General features: G+C 38.6%; 1 protein-coding gene across 4 annotated transcripts; it reads right to left on the minus strand.

Annotated features, from left to right (window-relative positions):
• Positions 1 to 391: 391 nt before the first annotated feature.
• On the minus strand, positions 392 to 22613 carry VPS26C (VPS26 endosomal protein sorting factor C). 4 transcript variants are annotated; one of them, XM_058184534.1, is made up of 9 exons: positions 22029 to 22609; positions 21495 to 21827; positions 16563 to 16706; positions 9784 to 9933; positions 8692 to 8772; positions 5495 to 5569; positions 2970 to 3120; positions 2286 to 2438; positions 392 to 1381 (listed from the first exon to the last, which is right to left on the minus strand). In XM_058184534.1, exons 3-9 carry the CDS (start codon positions 16635 to 16637, stop codon positions 1299 to 1301), a joined length of 768 nt encoding a protein of 255 aa, XP_058040517.1. In that variant the 5' UTR covers positions 16638 to 16706; positions 21495 to 21827; positions 22029 to 22609; the 3' UTR covers positions 392 to 1298. The 4 variants fall into 4 exon arrangements, with proteins under 4 accessions (XP_058040517.1, XP_058040518.1, XP_058040516.1 ...); XM_058184535.1 differs by having other exon boundaries at positions 21484 to 21827; XM_058184533.1 differs by lacking the exon at positions 21495 to 21827 and having other exon boundaries at positions 22029 to 22610.
• Between the last annotated feature and the right edge of the window lie 240 nt (positions 22614 to 22853).

Here is a 22853-nt window from a genome sequence, read left to right on the forward strand (position 1 = left end):
AAATAAGTCAAGGACTGCCTGTAGTTCTTTTTTCCTCATTTTTTGTGAGACCTTTAATAAACTAATAATGCTTTTTAAGTCTGTTTTTGCTTGTTCATCTGATCAGCTTCACTGATGATAGTTTGGTTACACATGCTTTCAGTGTCTGAAACCATAAGGCTTACTTTATACCGTAGATCACATTATCTGGGTTTGCAAAATCAAATAGCAAATTACAATCACATATATACCAAGCCTGGGCACCAGCAAGCATAGCAAAATGGGCTTTTAAATTAAAATGACTTAAATTAAAATGTCCTAGTGGATATTTATGAAGAATAAAATACTCTCTCAGATATTTTATGCAAATCAATGAATCACAGCTAATAGTATTCATTGGACAAACAACATGTAGAATATATGAATGATTTATTCACATCAACAATCAGATATATCAGATATTAGGTAAAGTTTACTTTCTATAGTATTGCCAAGATGATGCTACATCAAAAGTGAAATGCATTCAATATATGTCCAACATCTTTCAATGGTAGGCAAAGTGCAATAATTTTACCTTCTCTACCTGTACATCCTCTACCACACTCTTTGCGCTATGTTTTGTCTTGTAACATCAATTTTTATGTCTTGTAATATCAATCTGGTAACAAGATGCCAGCACTGAATCATCTCAACTCCTTATGACTATTCCTCCAATCGGTTATTAAGGTCAGCCCAACATTTTTACCAATTAAGCTAAGATATTCCCCAAAAGAAATTAATGCAAAAAGTCTTTAGATGCTATCAGAGGAATGTCTAAATTCAACTTGTTTTGAATAGTTTTAGTATGTCAGTCAAATATTTTGATAAGTGGACTTCCAATCTCTCATTACTGTAGGGACATCCCATCTCTCATGACTCATGGGACATACAAAGGTTTCTGAAGTTAAGGTAAAATTTTCTTAGTATGGTAGGCTAAGGCATATATACAAAATGATTTGATCAAAACATATTGCTATAAGCAACTCTTCCTCTCAATGTCTAAATTTCTTACAGAACTCTCATAAACAAGAATAGACAGGTGTAGGCCATGTAGGCCCTATTTCAACTTAGATTAACACTTGCACTGCAATGGCATTACAGACAAATGTGAATCAGTGCTTACTGGACTGGCTTATTGGGTCAGAACATTGTTATTGTAACTTAAAATTCTGGTCAATCATTTATAGGGCTGTATTACTGAGTGCCTGCAATGCCGATTAGCTTGATGACCAACAAATGGGAGGCATCTAGTCTGAGCAGTAATTGTAAAGCAAACCTAATCACATTCTGCAAAGTTTCAGTGGAAAGTTTTCTGTGATTAAGTGATCATCATGCAAGAGGACAACGATGTTAACTTCAAATTCTGTGGAAAAAAAAGAAAAAATATTCTGGAATTAGCACAGATTACCATCTCAGGTACCTGTAGCACATATAAATAAAGTTACTAGTATAGCAAAACGTAAAACAGTATGCTGTATTTTTTGGAGTATAAGACACTGGAGTATAAAACACACCTTAATTTCTGGGGAGGAAAATAAGAAAAAAGCTGATTGGCAGGTGGATCGGCCTCCTGGAATACCCCCAATCAGCTGTTCCCAGAGATGAATTTTAGCTACAGGTTCCTTGGTTGTGAGCTCTGTGCCTTGCTATTATTATTTTTTTTACTTTTTTTTCCCTGCCTCTGAAACTTTTGAAACTGTTTCAGAAAAAACTTTTTTCTGCCTCTGAAAGCCTCCAAAACACAGCTTCAGAAAAAAAGCCTCTGAAGCTCTGTTTGGGGGCTTCTTTTCTGAAGCTTTGTTTGTGATGCTTTTTTCAGCATCTGAAACTACCGTTTGAGAAGCTGAGCGAGGCTACATTGGAGTATAAGATGCACCCAGATTTTCACCCTCTTTTTGGGGGGAAAAAGGTGCGTCTTATACTCTGAAAAATATGGTATATTAAATCAGTACTGTTCAAAAATATTATTTTAAACTATACCTAGCAATCCAGGCTTTTCCTGTTGGTTAAATGAAACTCATGTTGAGAAAGGGGGTAAAACACGAATGTAAAACTTTATTTTAATAATTATAACAACCTAACTATTGGAGCTTGAAAGCACTGCTTTTTTATAGCAGAATCTGCTTTTGAATAGTTTTTCTACAGAGATCAAAGTTCATCTTGATTTCATTTTGGAAGTCGCTTCACAGCTGAACTCTGGTAGAATATTTCTGACTGAGCAGAAGCCATTTACATTTGTACATTGCTGTTTAACATGCAGTTCTTACCAACTTTGAAGTTTGTAGTTTCTAGTGTAGGACATGTAAACAATCTTGGAAAGACCATATAAATTGGAATAGGAAGATTTCTGCAGACATCACCATCAGCAATCTGAATGTTCTGAATCTCAGTGGCATCTCTAGCATAACCTTCAGCACAGCCTTTGCAAAAACGAGAGACAAGTGGCATTCAGAGCCCCCAACTTACTAAATAATACATTCTAATGCAGGCAGGTTTAATAATTAAACATTCATCATCAAGATGGTCTTGGAGTCACTCATATAGGTTGGATGTCTTTGAGGAGCTGTTCCAAATCATTTCAGAGCTGCAGGAGGAACTTCAAATATGAACTGTATTAAAAATTAATAAAGTTAATTTAGTATTACACAGATCTGGAACATTCATTTCAGATTTCTGAAGATGGTTTCGCTTTGAAATTAATAAAAATTACATCAAAGTTTTATTTATTTGTATATGAGATTGGTAACTGCCAAATAAATTCCACCAATATTTGTTACTAAAATATACCATTATCACAACTGGAAACATTTGAATGTGGATGGGGGCCCAACTGTCCTTTAGTCTGTCAACTATCCAGAATGACAGAAGCATTTGACAGTCACAACTCAAGAACACACTTCCAATTCTGTTTTCCAACACCAATTTATGAACTGGCAGACATAAGGACATACCACAGGTTTCCACTCGTACTAGCTGGAGTTCAATGCTTTTAACAGCAGCATCGGAGTTCACCACTATCAGCTCCCCTGTTAGAGGTTGTGTTATGATGCAGTTTGTTGAATTGAGATGGCCTCTTATGAGAAATTTTGGAAGCAATGCTCTCTAAAAGCAAAGAGAGAGGGAGGGAAGGGGAGAGAGAGGTAATTTATATAATTGAATATACAAATTTTCTTGTTCTTTTCACATATTATTTTCATTTTATAGCATGGCTCTTTGTCTCTTATTATCATTAGTTCATAGTGGAAGAGAAAAGAAATTACATTTTATTCTTTCATCACCTCTCCTTATCCCATTCAATATCTTTTATTCAAAATAGAAGGGAAATATATGTAAGCAACAGGTGCTTTTCTAAACATGTTTAGCATAACATGCAGTTAACTCCTTAGACATTAAATTTGTAGGCATAGTTAATTGAACTATAATATACAGAAAACTACACACCATAAAGAATGGTTGGATCTATACTTAGTCATCTTCGCAGAATACCTACTGAAATCAGTGAAACCTAAATTAATTATCATAGATGCAAAATACTCTAGAATAATCACCTATATAAACCTTAAATAAAGGGTCACATTCCTCACTGCAAATTAAGAGATACCTCCCAATATCTTCTCCAGGAGTCTCAATGACATATATAGGATATGAGTAAAGGCCTGCCTCCCAAAGCCAAGATCCATTTCAAGCTGTCAGAAACCCTTTGAAAAGCAGCTCCTTTGGGATTTTCTCATAAGCAGTGATGGCTTTTATTGAGTGCTGGCTCTCTCAAATCTAGTTTTGCTTAACTGGTTTTCCCCCCACCCTGAGAAAGATCTATTTCTCTCTCTCTCCCCTGCCCCACCTCTCTCTCTCTCACACACAAAATCATTTGGAAACCTAAACAGAAGGAATTTTTTCAGACACATCCTTTAATAAAAATATTTTCTTTCCTCACTCCATATGCTCCTATCCTTCTTCCAGCTATTTCTATATAATCTTGATTTGTGAAAATCCTGGTTTGCCCACCTCATGGCAGGTTACATTTTGCCACTGAATCAAAAATAGAACAAAATTGGAGCATGCAAATGAAGAAGTACATGAATACAAAATTATTTCATAAGGTTTCAATGTCCAATTTGGCCCTGTTCCACTGTTCTGGGAGCTTAAACTTTCTTAAACCAATTTTTTTCTTTTTGTGCTTGAAGTTAGTATGGATTCTTTGCAATTGTCTAGACAAGCCCCTGCCATTTTCTTGACAAGGTTTTTGGAAATGATTTGCCATTGGCTCCTTCCTAGGGCTGAAAAAAAGTCACTAGCCTAATACCATCCAGCTGCCTTCGTGCCTAGGATGGAACTAGAACTCATATCATGTTTCCCTGAAAATAGGACATGTCCTGAAAATAAGGCCAAGCCTGATTGTTGGGGTGGGCATAAATATACGCCCTCCCCCGAAAATAAGCCCTAGTGATGGGGTGGGCATGGCCAGCACTTTTGGGAGAGAAGGCAAAGGGGAAGCAATCGCTTGCAAACTCCCGCCCCGCTCCTGCCTCTCTGCCGGGCAACTCCTGGCAGCCCTAGATCCCCAAAGCCTGCGCCCACCCGGCTCCCTTTTCCACAGCACCCAGCTCTTTATCGAGGGCAGTGGCAGGTGGGATGGGGGAGAAGCGAGATGCATGGAGCAATTCAGGGCTCGCTCCTCTTGCCGTCTCTTCTCCCCCTCTCGCCAGGCATGGCAGGGCTTCCTGCCCTGCCCAAATTGGATGCAATTTGGGGGTGGCAGGTAGGGAGGGGTGGGACCAGGGAGACATGAGAAACGCGTCTTACCTGCCTTGCAGCTCTGTCACGTGTTTCGTCGTTGTCTGCAGGCAAACACATTGTAGGGTAAAAAAACCCTTGCTAATTCAATCAAACTTCTTGAACTCGCGAGAAGTTTGGTTTTACTCTACATGTTTGACTGCAGGCAACGGCGAGACACGTGAAAGAACTGCAAGGCAGATAAGACGTGTGTCTCACGTTTCCCTGGCCCCTAGCGAGGGGGGAAGAAGAGATGGCAAGAAGAGTGAGCCCCATCTTGCTCCACACGTCTTGCTTCTCCCCTGCTCCACATGCCACCCCCCTCGATAAAGAGCCGGGTGCTATGGAAAAGGGAGCAGGTGGGAGGAGGACAGGAGTTTGCAGGCAAGGGGGATGGATGGATGGGAGACAGGCAAGTGCCAAGAACACCGAGGAGATTTCCATTTTGATTGCCCCAGCAAACAGCTGACAAGTGGCTGCGTTGCACTGCTACAGCAGTGCAACACAGCAGCAGCCATGAGGTGGCCACGCTCGCCGCCTCCTGCACCCCAAAATAATAAAAAAAAAACCAATAATAATGCCAAGGCCTTATTTCGGGGTTCAAAAAAATATAAGACAGGGTCTTATTTTGGGAAAACACGGTAGTGTCCAGTCTGCTGCCTTTAACCACACCACAAAACTGCTTTACTAAAATGGTTCTTACCTCTTTCACATTCTGTAGTGTTTCAGGAGTTATAGTAAAGTCTACAGGGCTTGGAGTTGGCTTACCTTTCTGAGGCTATAAAAAGAATGAAAAGAAAGTTCAGAACTAAATCTAGTAGTCATTTATTAATTTGAGAAAGTGCATATTTGAAGTCATGTACTTTAGTGCTAGAAGAGCTAGAATAAATCACTACTAGAATAGTCTTGGCAAGAAATTACCTTGGTAAAAACAATTAAGGTTAATCAAGCTTCACATAGAATAGAATAGAATAGAATAGAATAGAATAGAATAGAACAGAACAGAATAGACTTTTTTTATTGGCCCAGTGTGACTGGACACAGAAGGAATTTGTCTTGGTGCATATGCTCTCAGTGTACATAGAAGAAAAGATATGTTCATCAAGAATTCTAAGGTACATCACTTAATGATAGTCATAGGGTACAAATAAGCAATCAGGAAACAATATCAATATAAATCGTAAGGATACAAGCAACAAAATTACAGTCATATAGTCATACGTGGAAGGAGATGGGTGATGGGAAAGATGAGAAGATTAATAGTAATTCAGACTTAGTAACTAGTTTGACAGTGTTGAGGGAATTATTTGTTTAGCAGAGTGATGGCATTCGAGAAGAAACTGTTCTTGTGTCTATTTGTTCTGGTGTGCAATGCTCTATAGCGTCGTTTTGAGGGCAGGAGTTGAAACAGTTTATGTCCAGAATGCGAGGAGTCTAAATATTTTCACAGCCCTCTTTTTGACTCATGCAGTATACAGGTCCTCAATGGAAGGCAGGTGGTAGCAATTGCTTTTTCTGCAGTTCTAATTATCCTCTGAAGTCTGTGTCTGTCTTGTTGGGTTGCAAACCCAAAGCAGACAGTTATAGAGGTGCAGATGACAGACATGGATATAATATTTGAAGCATGTTCTAACTAAGCTAAAAAGTAACATTTAAAAATTTTCTACTCCATCTAATGATAATGAAAAGCAAACTCATATTATAGCCAAGGCCAGCCTAGTATTTTAGGGAACTAAGTATAGGATCAATTACATATACATACAGTATGATATTATACTGTGAGCGCATTATTAAGCTCAAAGTCCTATTCTTGTTTTATTTATCAGATTTGTGTTCTGCTTTTCATTCAGGAGCTCCAAGTGATATGCATGCCACTCCTGCCTCCTATTTTCATCAGAACAAAAGTCCTGTTAGTAGAATAGGTTGATAGTATGTTTGGCCCAAAGTTATTCCATCATTTTCCTGGCTGAATATGGATAACTCAGATCTTCCTGCTTCTAATCCAGGACCTTAATCACTATACTATCTTGGCTTTTTCCTGGATCTACATAAAAATCATTTAGGGTTTGCTTATTCCTAGTATAATGCAATATTTATTTTTCCCTTTTTTTCACGACCACCTTGTAATTTAGGCTGAGAATGACCAGCTCAACGTTATTCTCTAAATTTCTATGGCTATGAATGGCTTAGAATCTGGGTCTCTCTGTTCTTAGGTCAATACTTCCGGTTACAGCACACACCCTGGACCTATGTAGAACTTGTCTACCTCCTTCTTCAAATGTATGTTTACATTAACATTTACCACTATATATAATTTTAACTCATGCAAATAAATACTGATAGAAAAGTAGTAACTATGTTGCCTACTATAAGGAATAAATGTTTGTTAAACAAAATACCAATAGGTATATAAACCTTGTATTTCTGCTCTAAAGATAAATTGACTGAACTTAGAATGGGATTTTTTTTTTAAAAAAAAGTATGCTGAAGCAAGAAGAGATAGTTAAAATGAATGAATGCTGAATGATCATGGATGACATTGGATATCAAACATGATTGATATGAAAGAAGTACACTGATGTGGTTTAATCATATAGACAATGAATGAGCATCAAACAGTGAAACAACTGTATGAAAAAAGAGTGGATGGGAAGACTAAGAACGTCATGATTGAATGAAGTTGACGAGGTCCTGAAGAGATTGTCACTGTGAGGATTAGGAATGGGAGGCATGGTGCTACAGTGGTTCTTTCTCTCCTTTCCTCTTCAGCCGGTTTTCAGTTGATGTTTGAGCCCGAGGCATGACTTGTGGGGTGCCATAGGTTTTAATGCTTTCACCCTTTCTACTTTAACATCTACATGAAGCACCTACATAAAGCAATCTATCAAAACAAGTATTACCTGCATGTTGATAATACGTGTTTTGACATATTACTTTATGTAGGTGCTTCAGAGTTGTGTACTTCAACTCTGCCACTGCCGTTAAATTTATGTCTCAGTGCCTGGAGGCTGCTGGGCTCTGGATAAGGAACAGATTGATTTACCATTGACAAGACCACGTGGCTGTGTGTCCTGGTTCTTCTAGTGCTGTGGATTTTCACCTTTAATTCTGAATGGGAGTACATTCCGCCCCCCCAGAACTGATACACAGGATAAAGCTGTGGCTGGAAACCTTTAACAGTTTCTTGTGTTCTGTGCCCCTTCTTGGACTCAAAGAGTCCTTTCTCACAGTTATTTATGCTTTAGTCACCTTAAATAAGAACTATTGCAATCTGCTGTATATGACACTGCATTTAAAGACAATTCAGAAGCTGTAGGTTGTGCAGAATATAGCAGCATAGGCAGTTACGAATATGCTTTATAAACTGCTGAAATACCTCTGCTGTCCAAGTTTTATTAATTACTTTCCTATTATTTGTGTCCACCCATTAAAATCTGAGAGAGTGGACATGGCTCTCATCTTTAAAGCAATGCCATTTAATGGCCTAGGAAGCATGCAGTATCCTTTTAACAAAATTGTTTAATTTATCCTTAGCACACAGCATTAGCCTGAATATTCTTAGAAAATTTAACATCACATAAATTTGGGAAAATGCAAGGAAACATGAAATATGTTGCATCTGTACCTGAACCAAGGAACTCAAGATTTTGCATGCATAAGAGTTTCATTCTGCAGAGAAAAAAAAATAGCTACAGATCTGCTGAACTGCATTAAGTGTATATGCTCCTCTGGGACTTTTTTATACTGTCCAACTACAACTAAATGAATATATTCACAAGTCTCTAGTACTTAGAATGAGACTATTGCCTTACACAATGTAAGCCGCCCTGAGTCTTCGGAGAAGGGTGGGATATAAATTCAAATAAAAAAAAAAAATTTAATTCCTAAAAGCAAACTTACTGGTGAATGGACTATAAATTCACAAGACTTTGTCAAATCCTTGGCCAGGAGAGAGCGTCGCATATCACATCGAAGAGTATACTATACAAATATGCAAAACAGAAAAGTTATTATCCTGCTCATAAAAAATAAGTATTTATTACTAATTATTTCTAATTTTGTAAATTGGTATTTTATTTAAGTGTACTAGAATTTGTATCTACTATGGAAATCCTACCTAGAAATGCATTATTTCAAAATGTTTTTAGTTTAAAGTAGGATATATTCTAAAAATCTTCCAGTTCAAAAATACTTTGGACACACTGCTGAAAATCAAATCAAATCAAACAGGAATTAAAAACACAAAGCAAACACAGGATTTGGGCTAAATCCAATGGTCATCTCCCTAAAACTATAGTAATAATAAAGCCATGTTATTCAAGATTAGAAATAAAAAGCATTGCAAGGAAGAAGAATAAACCTAGTGTTTTTGGTAAGTATATTAATATCTTGGATAGATTTGAATAATTTGCAAAAGGGAAGCAAATAATTTTGAGACACAAATTTCTGCAGTACGATCATTAGTTCAAAGGAAGTCTCCATCATAAATTCCAGTGAGTTTTGTTAATTAAAACTCCCATGTTTAACCAATAAAAAGAGATTAGACACTGAGCCATATCAATTCTGAATTAAAACTGTACGCCAGAGAGCTTCTGTTATGCTATATTGTAGCTTACAGGAAGAAACTTATTTATAGAGGTCTGAGCCTATGTTAGGTAAGATGAATCTTATTAAAAAAAAAATCCCGACTGTGTAAGAAGTCTGTACATTTCTATGAAGAATCTTCTTGTCAGTATTTTTCTGATTTACTAGGATTTGTAGTTTGTTTTATTTAAAATAATGGAAATATAAAGAAAATATTTAAGGTGCAATTTTTCATAGCTCTTATGGGTTTTTTAAACTTGAATCTAATAGACCAAAGAAGAAATTCATGCCATCAGAAAAATCTTTTAATGGGATTATTTCCTTGTCTTAATCTTTAAAAAAAATTAAAGCAATTGTGTACAATCACCATAAAGAGCAAAGTTTTTGTAGAGTATCATCTGTTCTCACCTGGATATTGACAAAAACTCCATGGTAAGTTTCATAAAGAATTTTACTTCCTTTTACTTGCAGTGGGAACTCAAAAGGAATTTCTGTTTTACCACTAGGAAGTTTTCCAGATTTTACCATTTCTACCGTACTATTAATCAATTGGATAGGCTGCAAAAACAAATAAAAAAATTAGAAAGCCTTAATTGTTAATTGTCCTTTATTTTTTGTTGCAAACAAAAAGCTTATGAATTTCTGAAAATGCACATTTTTAAATGTATCTTAAAAAATAGAGCAGAAATCCTGTCCATTCAGGTTCAACTCTTTGAAGTTGCAGAAGTATAACGTACACTCAATTGCAAACAATTCTAGACACCGTCTACACATTACATTAAATTCAGCACAAACATTCTATATCAATGATGGTGAACCACTGACGTAACCGTGTGCCAGCCTGAATGCCAGAAGTGGCACGCAAAACCATCCCGCAAGGTATGCGCAGCCCCACTGGCCTTTGTGCGCACGGGAGCATCAATACCCAGAACAGCGGCGATCCGTCGTACATGCACAAGCCGGCACCCGAACACCCAGATATCGGCATTGACACACGCCCGACAAACAGCTGGCCATCACGCATGTGCATCAACCTGGAAGTTTGGGTGCTGGCAGAGAGCCTCCTGTATCTATAAAGCTTTCCAATGGTGTGGGTATATGTAAGTGTTATGTGTGTGTACACACATATATACATACATATACACGCTGCTCAGTCAGGCAGCATATACATTTAAAAAACACAGGAAAAGTGAAAAAATCTCAACAGATGAAAACGTAATTAAAAAAATATTAAAATGTGCAGAAATGGATAGATTTTTTTTTTTTTTTTTTTTTATTCAAAAAGTTTTTATTAGTCAAAAAAGGTTTATACAAATACATATCAGGTATGGTAAATTTTCAGTTTTCTTATCTAAAATAAGAACTTTACTCAAATTTTTTAACACATACAACAGCCATATGGCAAGCAGGTGACACGAAGTAGCTAAGTTTACAAATTTTAAAAACGTAATAAAGAAGAGTCAAGAATAAACAGAATATCGTACAAAAGAGAATAAGGAAAACCAACACAATCCCAAATATCTTTATCACTTCCTAGTTTTGGATCTCAGAACTCTGGGTTCAGCCTGACCCAACTCCAGGGCCGCAACAGCGGCAGCCGCTTCCGCCCCATGATCTATAACCTCCCCTTCTTCAATTCCTGGATCATCTGATTCCAGGAGGGCTTTGTGTTCCTCCACATAGGCCGTAGCCTCTGCAATTGTACTGATTTTTTTCGTAATGCCCTCCCGGAAAATCATCAATCCTCTGGCATCAGCCATCTGAAGCCCACTCCTTCTGGTACAATTTGCTTGACAAAAATAATATTTCTTTCTTTTTCACGCACCTGTCTGGGAATCTGCCTCAGAATGGCTATCTCCTGCCCCTGTAAATCAGTGCCCCACTCCTATGTTTTCTAAGAGTTTCATCTCTCGTCTCTCTTCTCACAAATTTGACATGAACCTCTCTGGGAACTGCATGCGTGCGTGCATATTGCGAATTAACTCTATAAACTCGATCCACATCCCAATTCATGAAATCAACACCTCTCCCAAGAAATTCTCCCAACAATTTAGTCACAACATCTCTCAAGTCTTCTTGGTCCACTTCTTCCAAATTTTGAAACCTAAGGAAATAAGACATTTTATCCATCTGTAGTCCAAGCACAGCATTGCCTGTCGCCTCCTCTCTTTCTGCACTGCCCGCATCTCACCCTCCAAACCTTCCACTTTCTTCTTGTTTTCTGCTGAAACTTGTTGAGTATCCTTTAAATCCTTTTGGATAGTCACAATTTCTGCTCTTATTTCATCCAATTTCTTGTCCATATTAGATAACTTTCCCAAAATTCTCCATCTCTCCAGCAGTTGGTCTCTGACCTTTTGCCATTAAGGAAAAAAAATACAAAATCCTCAGGCAGGCACAGTATCCTTGTAATTTCCTCCGGATCCACCAGGGGCACTCACAGGAGCAACGAGTCCAGAGTACAGTTAGTCAACCAGGAAGTCAAGGGAAGTGATGTCATCAAAATTCTCATAGTGAAGGCGGAAGCTGGACGCCACCACTGTTCCCCAGAAGGAGGGGCCTCAAACCTTCCCTCCTAAATTTCTCCATCACCTCTTCTCCAGAGCTCCACAAAACCGTAATCTTCTTATTTTAAGTTCTCCTCTCCAGAATAACTCGTGCTCCTTCCAACCGCAGGGGAGAAAACCCCCGCACTCGGAGCACTCCACTCACGCCATCGATATTCCTTCCTTCTCCTCCTCAATTCTTCTCCGTTCCCTGTTCACCACCAGGCTGCTGCAGTTATAAATCCAATGCCCCGGTGTCACCGGGCACAGCGGCCCAGGCGACGACCAAAATAATGGCCGCGGCCTGTGGCCTCCAAACCCCGCCAAGCCTAGGACGCGCCAGCATCGGTCCCCACAGTCCTGTATGTCGGCTGGGAGACCCCTGGCGAGCCGTCCGTGCGGCAGGTGTCCTTTTCGGAACACCTGGCCCCTGAGGGCCTCGGCGGCGGCCGGATTCGGGCGCTGGAGGCAGGAGAAGCCTTCCAGACGTCCGTTGCCGCTGGACACCGGAAGTCGTCTCTCCAGAAATGGATAGATTTGACAATGATTAAGGAAAAAGAAGAAACTGAATATTTTTCGACATGGGACTCTTTTTATCAATGGTTGGCTAATAAAAACAAAAGTTAGAAACATGGAAATATAAGAAAAGGATTAATGTTGTAAGAGAGATTTGTTAAAATGATTAAGCAACTATTACTTTCATTATAGAATCAATATTAATGTAACTGCTATTGCTGTAAACATTTTGATTATTATTTTCTAAAATTACTTGTACCCAGACAACACACTATTCAACTGAAATTGGAATTTTTATATGTTATAAAATAAAAAACTTTTACCAAAAAATAAATAAATTTAAAAACACATACATGCGTTCATGTAATCTTTTTCATTTGTATATTAGAACTGCTTTCAAAAATAGTAAAATAAAAGTTATTAAAAATTAAGACATGCTCACTGCTCAAAACTCTCAATATCCAATTAAAATTTAGCTACTGTCCACCCATCCCCTTCAAGATTTATGGCTAGTCAGATCAAGACTTACCATATAAAATGAAAAAGTTTTTCCCCTTTTCTGAACAGTTATCTCTTTAATTTAACTACTAAACACTTAAATTTTACGTAGTGGAAGTCTAATAAACATCTACTTTACACAGTTATTAATGGAAGGCATCACACTATTTTTAGGAATTAAACCTTTTGTGGTGAAAGTATAGTACAGAAATGGACAATGGTTTAAAAGTAGGGACACAAGGATAGGTTTGTTGGTTTAGTCACCATTCAGCTTATTGTTTTTCCCTATACACTTTCTATCTAATTCATTAACTGAGATCTCCTAAGATAACATGAAACAACATGAGGCCTACAATAAAACCAACTGTTAAAAACAAATATATTTAAAACCAATATTTAAAAGCAATTAAATAATTAACGTAAGTAACAACGATTGTGAAAGGGTTAATTAAGATGTCATATATGATGCTGCCACGGAATGTCCAGACCTGATTTAAAAAAAACAAACACGTTTTAAAGGCTTTCCAAACTGCCAAGAGGGTTGGGGTTAACCTTAACTCAGGGAGAATGATGTTGTAGAGTAGGGGTGTCAGAACTCATGTCATCACGGAAGCATCACGTGACATATCTGGACTTTTTTCCCCTACGCTAAACCGGGTGTGGGTGTGGCCACTGCGTGATGCATCCGGCCCGGAGGCCAGGAGTTTGACAGCCCTGTTCTAGAGTGGGTGCCATAACAGAAAAGGCTCATCTCCTGGGTCCTATCAGATGTAATGCAACATGCTTCTTCCGCTGAACCTGATGAAATGGGATGGGTAAAGGTAAACAGGGAGATATGATCCCTTAGATAACCTCACCCCATATCATGGAGGGCTTTCAAGTTCAAAATTAGCACCTTGAATTGTATCCAGAAGCAAACCGGCAACCAATATAACTCGAGGTGTTAACAGTGTCCTAGGAACATCCAAAACTGCCCATGCTACTATATTTTGCACAAGCTGGAGCTTCCAGGTACTGTTTAAAGGCAGCCCCATATTAGTGTATTACACAGTCCACTGGGAGATTACCAAGGTATAACTATAAGTAGATCTTCACGATCCAGGAACAAGCACAACTGCTACACAACACAAAGTTGCATAATGGCTCTCCTGGCCATGACTGCATCTCCTCCTTGAGCAGAAGTCAAGTGCAGGAGAACCCCCAGATTGAACACCAAGTCAATTTGGAGCAGTGCAATTTCATCCAGTACCAGAAATGGTAAAGTCCCCAAATCAGAAGGCTCTAAAACTCAAAGCCACTCATTCTTTCTTGCTAGGGTTCAGTTTAAGCCTGTTGCTCCCTAGCCAGATTCCCACAGGCTTTAGGCATCAGGTCAGGACATCAAAAGCATCACTCAATTTATCAGAAGCAGAGAGGTACAGTTGAGTATCATATCTCACCCCATAGTGGCAGATCATTTCTCCTAGCAGTTTCATGTAAATGTTAAACAGGAAAGAGCACAAAGCTCTGTGGCGCCCCACACAGTAGGGGCTGAGGGTGAGATCTCTCACTAAAAATCAGCACTGACTGCTATTTGCCCCATAGGAAGGAAGTGAACCAGCACAATATGGTGTTGTCCATTCCCATTCCCTAATGCCAATCCTGGAAAATACCATGGTCAATGGTACTGAAAGCCGCCAAGAAGTCAGTGACACCCAAAATGGATGTACTATCCCCATTCTACTCCTGCCAATCATCCAAAAGCGCAACCAATATAATTTCTGTGTGAGGCTGAATCCTGACTGAAAGGGATCCAAATAATCTGTGGAAGCTGCTGTGCAGCCAGCTTCTCTACAATCTTTCCTAAAATGGGTGGTTGAACACTAGTCAACCACCCATGGGGAGAAACAGGCTCAAATTCAACCCCTCCAAGACGGAGTGGCTGTGGATGCCGGCATCCCGGTACAGTCAGCTGCAACCATGGCTGACTGTTGGGGGCGAGTCATTGGCCCCGATGGAGAGGGTGCGCAACTTAGGCGTTCTCCTGGACGGGCGGTTGTCCTTTGAAGAACATCTGACGACCGTCTCCAGGAGAGCTTTTTATCAGGTCTGCCTGATCCGCCAGTTGCGCCCCTTTCTGGATCGGGATTCCTTATGCACAGTCACTCATGCTCTTGTTACCTCTCGCCTGGACTATTGCAATGCTCTCTACATGGGGCTCCCCTTGAAGAGCACCCAGTTAGTCCAGAATGCAGCTGCGCGGGTGATAGAGGGAGCTGTCCGGAGCTCCCATATAACACCTATCCTGCGCAATCTGCACTGGTTGCCTGTGGTCTTCCGGGTGCGCTTCAAGGTGTTGGTTACCACCTTTAAAGTGCTCCATGGCTTGGGACCGGGATACTTACGGGACCGCCTACTGCCACCTTGTGCCTCCCACCGACCCACACACTCTCACAGAGAGGGACTCCTTGGGGTGCCATCAGGCAAACAATGTCGGCTGGCGGCCCCCAGGGGAAGGGCCTTCTCTGTGGCGGCTCCTACCCTATGGAACGAACTTCCCCCTGGAAGGCTCGCTGACCTTCGGAAATTTTGTCGCGAACTTAAGACGTACTTATTTTTTCGCGCAGGACTGGCATAGGATTTTAGATGATTTTATGGGTTTTTAACTTTTAATTAGTTTTTAGGGTTTTAAAGGTATTTTAATAATTGGGCCAAATTTAAATAAGTTTTTTAGCTATTGTTTTTATTTGTATTGTATGTGTTTTGATTGTTGTTTTTATATGGCTGTTAACCGCCCTGAGTCCTTTGGGAGAAGAGCGGTATGCAAATTAAAATATTATTATTATTATTATTCAAACGTTGTGCAGTATGGTGGGATCCAGTAATAGCTTTTTTGAGGAGGGGGTGGGAGGATGAACCAACACTTTAATAAGAGATGAAGGAACAACCTCTCATTCAAGTATGATGAAGGAACAACTTCTCATTCAAGCAAGACCCACCCACATATCACCCCAGGCAGCCATGATCAGCCAGGAGGGGCAAGATGGCTGAACTCACAATTAAGGACCCTTGGGCCCAGCAAACTCAAACCATTCCCAGATAACAAGACAAGATTGTGTTCCAGGCATCTCCACAGGACTTGCACCAACACTAGAGTCGCACTGGGGACAAATTGGAGTGGGCTCAGGTCACCCAGAAAAAGGCTATGGGCACAATAACAGCGGAAGTATTGTTATTTCACTAGTCTTACCACCACAAAGTAGATTCTAACAGCATCCCTCATCTGTGCTTGACTGAGTTCATCCTTTGTTGACATCCAGAAGTACTCTAGATGTCTCCTCTCCCATTTCATCTCCCTTGGCATATCCATAAACCACAGGGAGTGATGAGATCCATTGGAAACGGGAGATTGCATGGTGCAATCCGACCTAAGGCTACAGCTGGCCTCTTGTTCTAAATGGCAGCTAAAGACCTTCATGGGCCTTGCTGTAGACCCTATGGAACACTCTTCAGCTCCCTCTGGAACCCTTGTGAGTCCATCAGTCACCAAGGCAGGACTGATCTAATAAGTACAGACTCCCTATATTTATATTCTTCTCATATACTCTGGTAGAAAAGTGCTCCAGAATCCATGATTTTTGTTTGTACCTTAACAGAATTGCAGAATGCTTCAAACACACCAACACTTTTAGCACTGAGCTGCAGATTTACAGATCCTTCCATTGTTAATGAGATTCCCTGATGCTGGATTGAATCTTTACTTGTTATGACCACCACTCCAGTGAGAACTTCCTAATTGGGGAAAAATTGAGAACATCATATAGATCAGTTTTGATACTACTTCTTACATTTTATATATTATGATAATTTAAGTATATCAATACAATAAGTATCCAAGGAAGTACCAGTACACTTAATATGTCAATATATTGCATGAATTTTCTGATTAGTTGGAAATAGGTAATATTAAGTTGGCTTGCAAAGGTAGTCTTCAGTTTAGTCTTTAGTTTACATAGAATAGTGCAAAATGTGCTAAAACTTACCAACAACGTATTTTTACAATTAGCAGAGAATGTTCCCTGTGGCATGAGTCTATCTAAATCTGATCATGTAGTTTACTCTTCCTCTATTGTATCAGAATACTTTTATGCAGAAACCTCTTGCATGACATGGCAGATTAATATTAATCCATTTGCTGACAACAATAATATATGTAAGATTGCAACTTGGGATGCAAGAGGATAAATGGTATAAATCACAAATAAATAAATAAAATGAAAGAATGTATGTATGTTGGGACTTTATTAGTGAGGATAATATTTCACCTTTTCATTCAGAAACTCAAGGTGGTATACATAATGTACACTCTATTTTTTTCCACAATAACAGTGTTGAGGCATGTTGGCCGAGAATGCAATAGAATTTAGTCATATCATTCTTATGCAGCACAAGAATATATGTAAATGAAGATGGTTTTGTCTAGATGTCATGAATGTGAGTTAAAGTACAGATTTAATGATGAATGAAAGGAATAAAATTATGTAAGACAGTATGAATTGGTGGTGATGATGTTGCTATGGATATATATTAAAATAGGAATTCATATGATGGCGATAATTGCTTATTATAAGTCAATGTCTGGTGATAAAAGGGATTGGCTTGTGTGGAGTCCCCAGAATGAATAAGAATATTTGATGCATTTATTTAATAGTAGATTGGTCTTGTAGTTAAGACACCAGGCTAGAACCCAGGAGATAATGAATTCTAGTCCTGCCTTAGGCATGAAAGCAAGTTGGGTGACTTTGGGCCAGTCACTCTCTGCAACCTACCTCACAGGGTTATTGAGGGGAAAATGGGAGGAGGAAGAAGTATTAAGTATGTTCATGGTTTTGAGTTATTTATAAACAAATAATAAAGGTGGGGTACAGATAGTCCTCGACTTCAACAATTCATTTAGTGACCATTCAAAGTTACAATGGTACTGAAAAGAGTGACTTATGACCATTTTTCAGTTATGACCGTTGCCATCCCCATGATCATGTGGTCAAAATTCAGATGCTTCGCAACTGATTCATACTTATGACCATTGCTATGTCTCATAGTCATGTGATCACATTTTGCAACCTTCTGACAAGCAAAGTCAATGGGGAAGCCAGATTCACTTAACAACTGGGTTATTAATTTATCAACTGCAGTGATTCACTTAACAACTGTGGCAAGAAAGGCTGTAAAATCGGGCAAAAATTACTTAAATGTCTCACTTAACAACATAAATTTTGGGCTCAATTGTGGTCATAAGTTGAGGACTACCTATATTAATCAAGTTTATCTATGTGTATAGAAGACAAAGGACTGAATAGAAAAGTATATATATGCTTATGCTTGCAATTACTGCAGGTTCAAGTCCCACCAGGCCCAAGGTTGACTCAGCCTTCCATCCTTTATAAGGTAGGTAAAATGAGGACCCAGATTGTTGGGGGCAATAAGTTGACTTTGTATATAATATACAAATGGATGAAGACTATTACTAACATAGTGTAAGCTGCCCTGAGTCTTCGAAGAAGGGCGGGATATAAATGCAAATAAAAAATAAATAAATAAAAAAGGAAAAAAGTTAGTGAAGGCCACAAGGTTTATGAAAGTTCTAAATATAGGAAAGATGATTGTCTGGGAGCATTAAAACTGAATTTTTGATTAAAAAAAGTGATACAGTAGAAAAAGAGAGAAGTTAAAAACCACAATGAAAATCAGGTGTCTGTAAGAAGAAAAAACATGAGTCCTATATGGAAATATTTTGGAAGACAGATTGATCACTCATCAGAATGAATGGCCAAAAAGAAAGAGAATATAGAAGCTACTTTGAATAGAATGAAAAATAATGTTGCTACAAAATGCCACCAAAGCATTCAGAGATACAACAATGGAAAGTATGAAAGAGGATGCTTGATGAGTAAAGGTTGTTAAGGAGAAAAAAATAAATGCTCGTAAATACTCATACTTCATAAAATGAGGATGGCACAGGACAGTTTACGATGTGTATAATAAGAAAAAGGAAGATCCAAATAATGGAATAAAAGATAGTAAGGAATGGTTATGATTTAAATAGGCAGTTAAAGTATAGAATAATTTTCACAATGCAACAATAAGATTGTTTCAGAAGAGAGCGAAAAAAATGTAAACAAGCAACCTTCTGTAGAACTAACATAATTAATATGAAAAAATATTTAAAAATTTGTATGGAAACAATAATAAATCAAAAGAGTTGTAATGAATGCTATAAATGCTGTAAGTATCTAAGAAAATAGATGTTGAAAAAGAAGTAGCAGGTATTGTGAAAATGGCAAACTGCAGGCAGAGATGGTATAACTGGAAAATGATCAAATATAGAATGGCTTGCTTGTGAAATGGTTGTGCAACATTGAACATTTATGAGCTTAATCTTTGGAAGAATGTCATTCTTATTTCCCTATTTTAAAAAAGGTAAAATGCATGAATGGCAAATTAGTTTAAGCAGGCATATACAAGTGTTTAGCAGTATTTTGATTGAAAAAATATCTGAGGGAACATCATTTAAGAAATGCAATGTGGTTTTATGCTAACAGGAACTGTGGCGATGAGATCTATATGAATTTGAGAAAGTCGACTGTACAATTCTTGATCAGAAAAGTAAAGTATACAACATGAATATTCTTGAGGGCAGAATGATTTGCATGAATCCTGAACAAGGTAAAAGTGATTGATGTATGATGGAAAGAAAACATGTAAGGGAATAAATTGAATGTTTAGTGAATCATTCAACTTTGAACAAGGGCAAAGATGTCCACTTGACTGTACATATGAATAAATATTAAAAGAATGCCTGTGACATTAAAAGTGCATTGGCCACTGACATGAACATGTGTGTACATTTGTGTGGCTGCAATGCCTTACTATTGGCCAAGAACAAATATGGTTTTTGAAAAATATCACATAGATTATAAAATACACTGAAAACAAATTAATAAGAGATTACAGTTATGCTTAACACAAATAATTCAACATTTTCAGCAAACTTTAGAATGTACAGTGCAATGAAATGAATAGTTCTAAGAATTAAGTGTGTAGTTCAAATCCATATACTGGATCAAATCTATAATCCATATATTAACAAACCATGCATAGCATTTCAATGTAAAAAAAACTATAAAAAAGCCAAGTAAATAATTTACTCTGAAGCTCTGATATTAATATCATTCACATATAAAAATGTAAATCAATATACAAATTAAAATACTACTGCAAATAATTATCAAGGAAATACTTTGAATTGAAATTTTAGGATCTTTTGCCAGCCCACAAAGTCTGAGATTCAAAAGGTAGAGGCACTAAAGAGGTATCCTTAGAATTTTCTTGATTGGTTTTATGGGGGAGGGACTATATTTTCAAAGACACTGAACTATATGCAGTATCCATCTTTATACTACATTTAGTAATCTTGTTACATTATTTTAAGAATGCAAATGCAATATGCATTTGATTTACTCACACAATTGTCATGTTTAATGCATTTATTCAGTATAAAAGTATAATTTATTCAAATAATAATTTTTGTTCTTTTCATTTAAAATGTTTATTTTTCTCTAATAAATGGAATTACAAACTTAAAGATTCTGAGAAATCTAGGTATCAATTTTATCGTTTGGATAAGCTAAGGAAAAATTAAGTTCAAGATATAATAATAATCAGTTATTTTCTTTCAGCCTTGTCAAAACCAGATTCACCAATCCCTAGTTCAGCAACAGAAAAATCCCAAACAAAGCAGGCACTGAATCCTCCTCCTTCCTTTGGTAGACATCCCAATGACTGATGAGGGCAGGAAAGCATCTTCCTGTTGCACTGCAGAATTGTACCACTCTGTTTTGCCCTTTATACAGGGAAAATAGTGCTTCATGCACTAGGTAAAATGTCTTCTTGCTATAAGTTAATAGAAAATATTTGAACAGGAATAAAGAAACCCTTCTTTATATGGCATTTATTTTTTAAAATTTTTTTTTTAAAAAAAATCCAGTTTTTCATTCCCTCCCAATTATCATTAGCAATCCCCCCAACTAGGTCTTTTTCTTATTTTGTAGTGGGGGTGAGGGAAGTCTGAACCTTCACAACTCCCTCTAGGCACAGAGGCAAACATAGCTACTTTCTACCAAGCCTCAATGCCAGTGTTTTTCAATCTTGGCAACTTTAAGATGAGTGGCTTATTCCTTGAGGAATCCTGGGCTCTGAAGTTCAATTTCAAGTTGCCAAGGTTGAGAAACACTCTGATCTAAACAGCGGGCTCCAACTCCGTTCTTCTAAAAACTTGAACCATTTACAATACCAGGAATAAAGCCTTCATCTCCAGTACTACCAAGTACATGTTTTTCCCCCCTATGAACGCAGGAGTTGTTCTCCTGTCTTCCAAAGCCATTGCTGCACTTCATAAATTCAAATACTGACTCTGTAGGGAAAAAAAGAGAGAGCCTATAAAATGTTATGGTATCCCCAACTTAGTAAGTATACCAGAATACTATAGTTTTAAAAAAATATGAATAACCTAATTCTTACGAAACAGATATTCAGGTGGCAAAGCGGTGTTGTATAAAGTCTCCTTTAGAACGTAGCGAGGTTACATACGAAACTGAACGTCCAGAAAACAATCCTGCGCACAAGATGTCAGGAAGACTTTTTCTTTTTGTTTTCCCCTCATGAACGTCTCCGTTTTGGTCAGGGCGGGCATCTTTTAATTCCTCTCCCTCTTCCAGGAGGATTCCAGAACCATCCGACCGACCGCGATCTCATCTGCTGCTCCAGACGCTGACGCCCAGATCCCACGGCTCCACAAACCTGCGATCCTAAGGACGCTACTTCCAATAATAATAATCATCATCATCATCTCGACTGGAGGAAAAAAAACCCGAGATTTGCAAAACCACCTTAAGCTCTTAGGCGCCGACGTCTTCGGAAATGCAAGGAGTTAATCCCAAGGAAGATCGCAACCAGATTGCAGCGCTCTTTTTCCGCCCAAATAAAAGCTTCCCTAACATCCCAGCATCTCCACATCGCCAGATTTGTGCAGCAGCCCCTGCAGACAATGCTCACCCCGCAATGATACACCTTGTTGGCTCGCTTGATCTTGATGTCCAGCGCGGTACTCATCGCGACGACTCCCAACCTCTGGAGCCACTCAGGATCATGTGGCTTCCCAACCGGCCCTTTCCACGTGACTTCAGCCAATTCTTTTTCGTGGGGCAGGAAATAGGAGAAGATTGTACGGCTGGAGTCCGTTTTCTCTGATTTCCTTTCGCCGCGGCTGACTCCACCCTGTCACAGGGCGGGGCGCACCGACTGTCACATCTGACTCAGTGCCGTTGCTCTCAAGGCGCCATTTATTTTTCAGACGGAGCTCTCGCTCCGCTCCGCCTGGGCCTCGGTTACCTAGCAGCAAATCAGAAGAAGAGGTGGAGGATTTTGCACGCGCCTGCTTTTGTCTCCCCTGGAATTGCAACGGGGGATGCAAAGGAGGCCCACGAGAAAGAAATCGAGACTGCCGTCTCCGCCCCGAAAACCCATTTGGCAGGGAACCATATTTCCCAGCATGCATTGAAAAGGAAGTTAAACCTACCTGACGTGATCCGCATGCGCGATGCAGGTGGTGGTTACGCCCACCTGAATGCCAGTATTTCGTTTTACATTTATATAGAATAGAATAGAATAGAATTTTATTGGCCAAGTGTGATTGGACACACAAGGAATTTGTCTTGGTGCATATGCTCTCAGTGTACATAAAAAAAAAGATACGTTCATCAAGGTACAACATTTACAACACAATTGATGATCAATATATCAATATAAATCATAAGGATTGCCAGCAACAAGTTATAGTCATACAGTCATAAGTGGAAAGAGATTGGTGATGGGAACTAT

This window comes from Ahaetulla prasina, chromosome 5, assembly GCF_028640845.1.
Source record: "Ahaetulla prasina isolate Xishuangbanna chromosome 5, ASM2864084v1, whole genome shotgun sequence".
Lineage (NCBI taxonomy): Eukaryota > Metazoa > Chordata > Lepidosauria > Squamata > Colubridae > Ahaetulla > Ahaetulla prasina.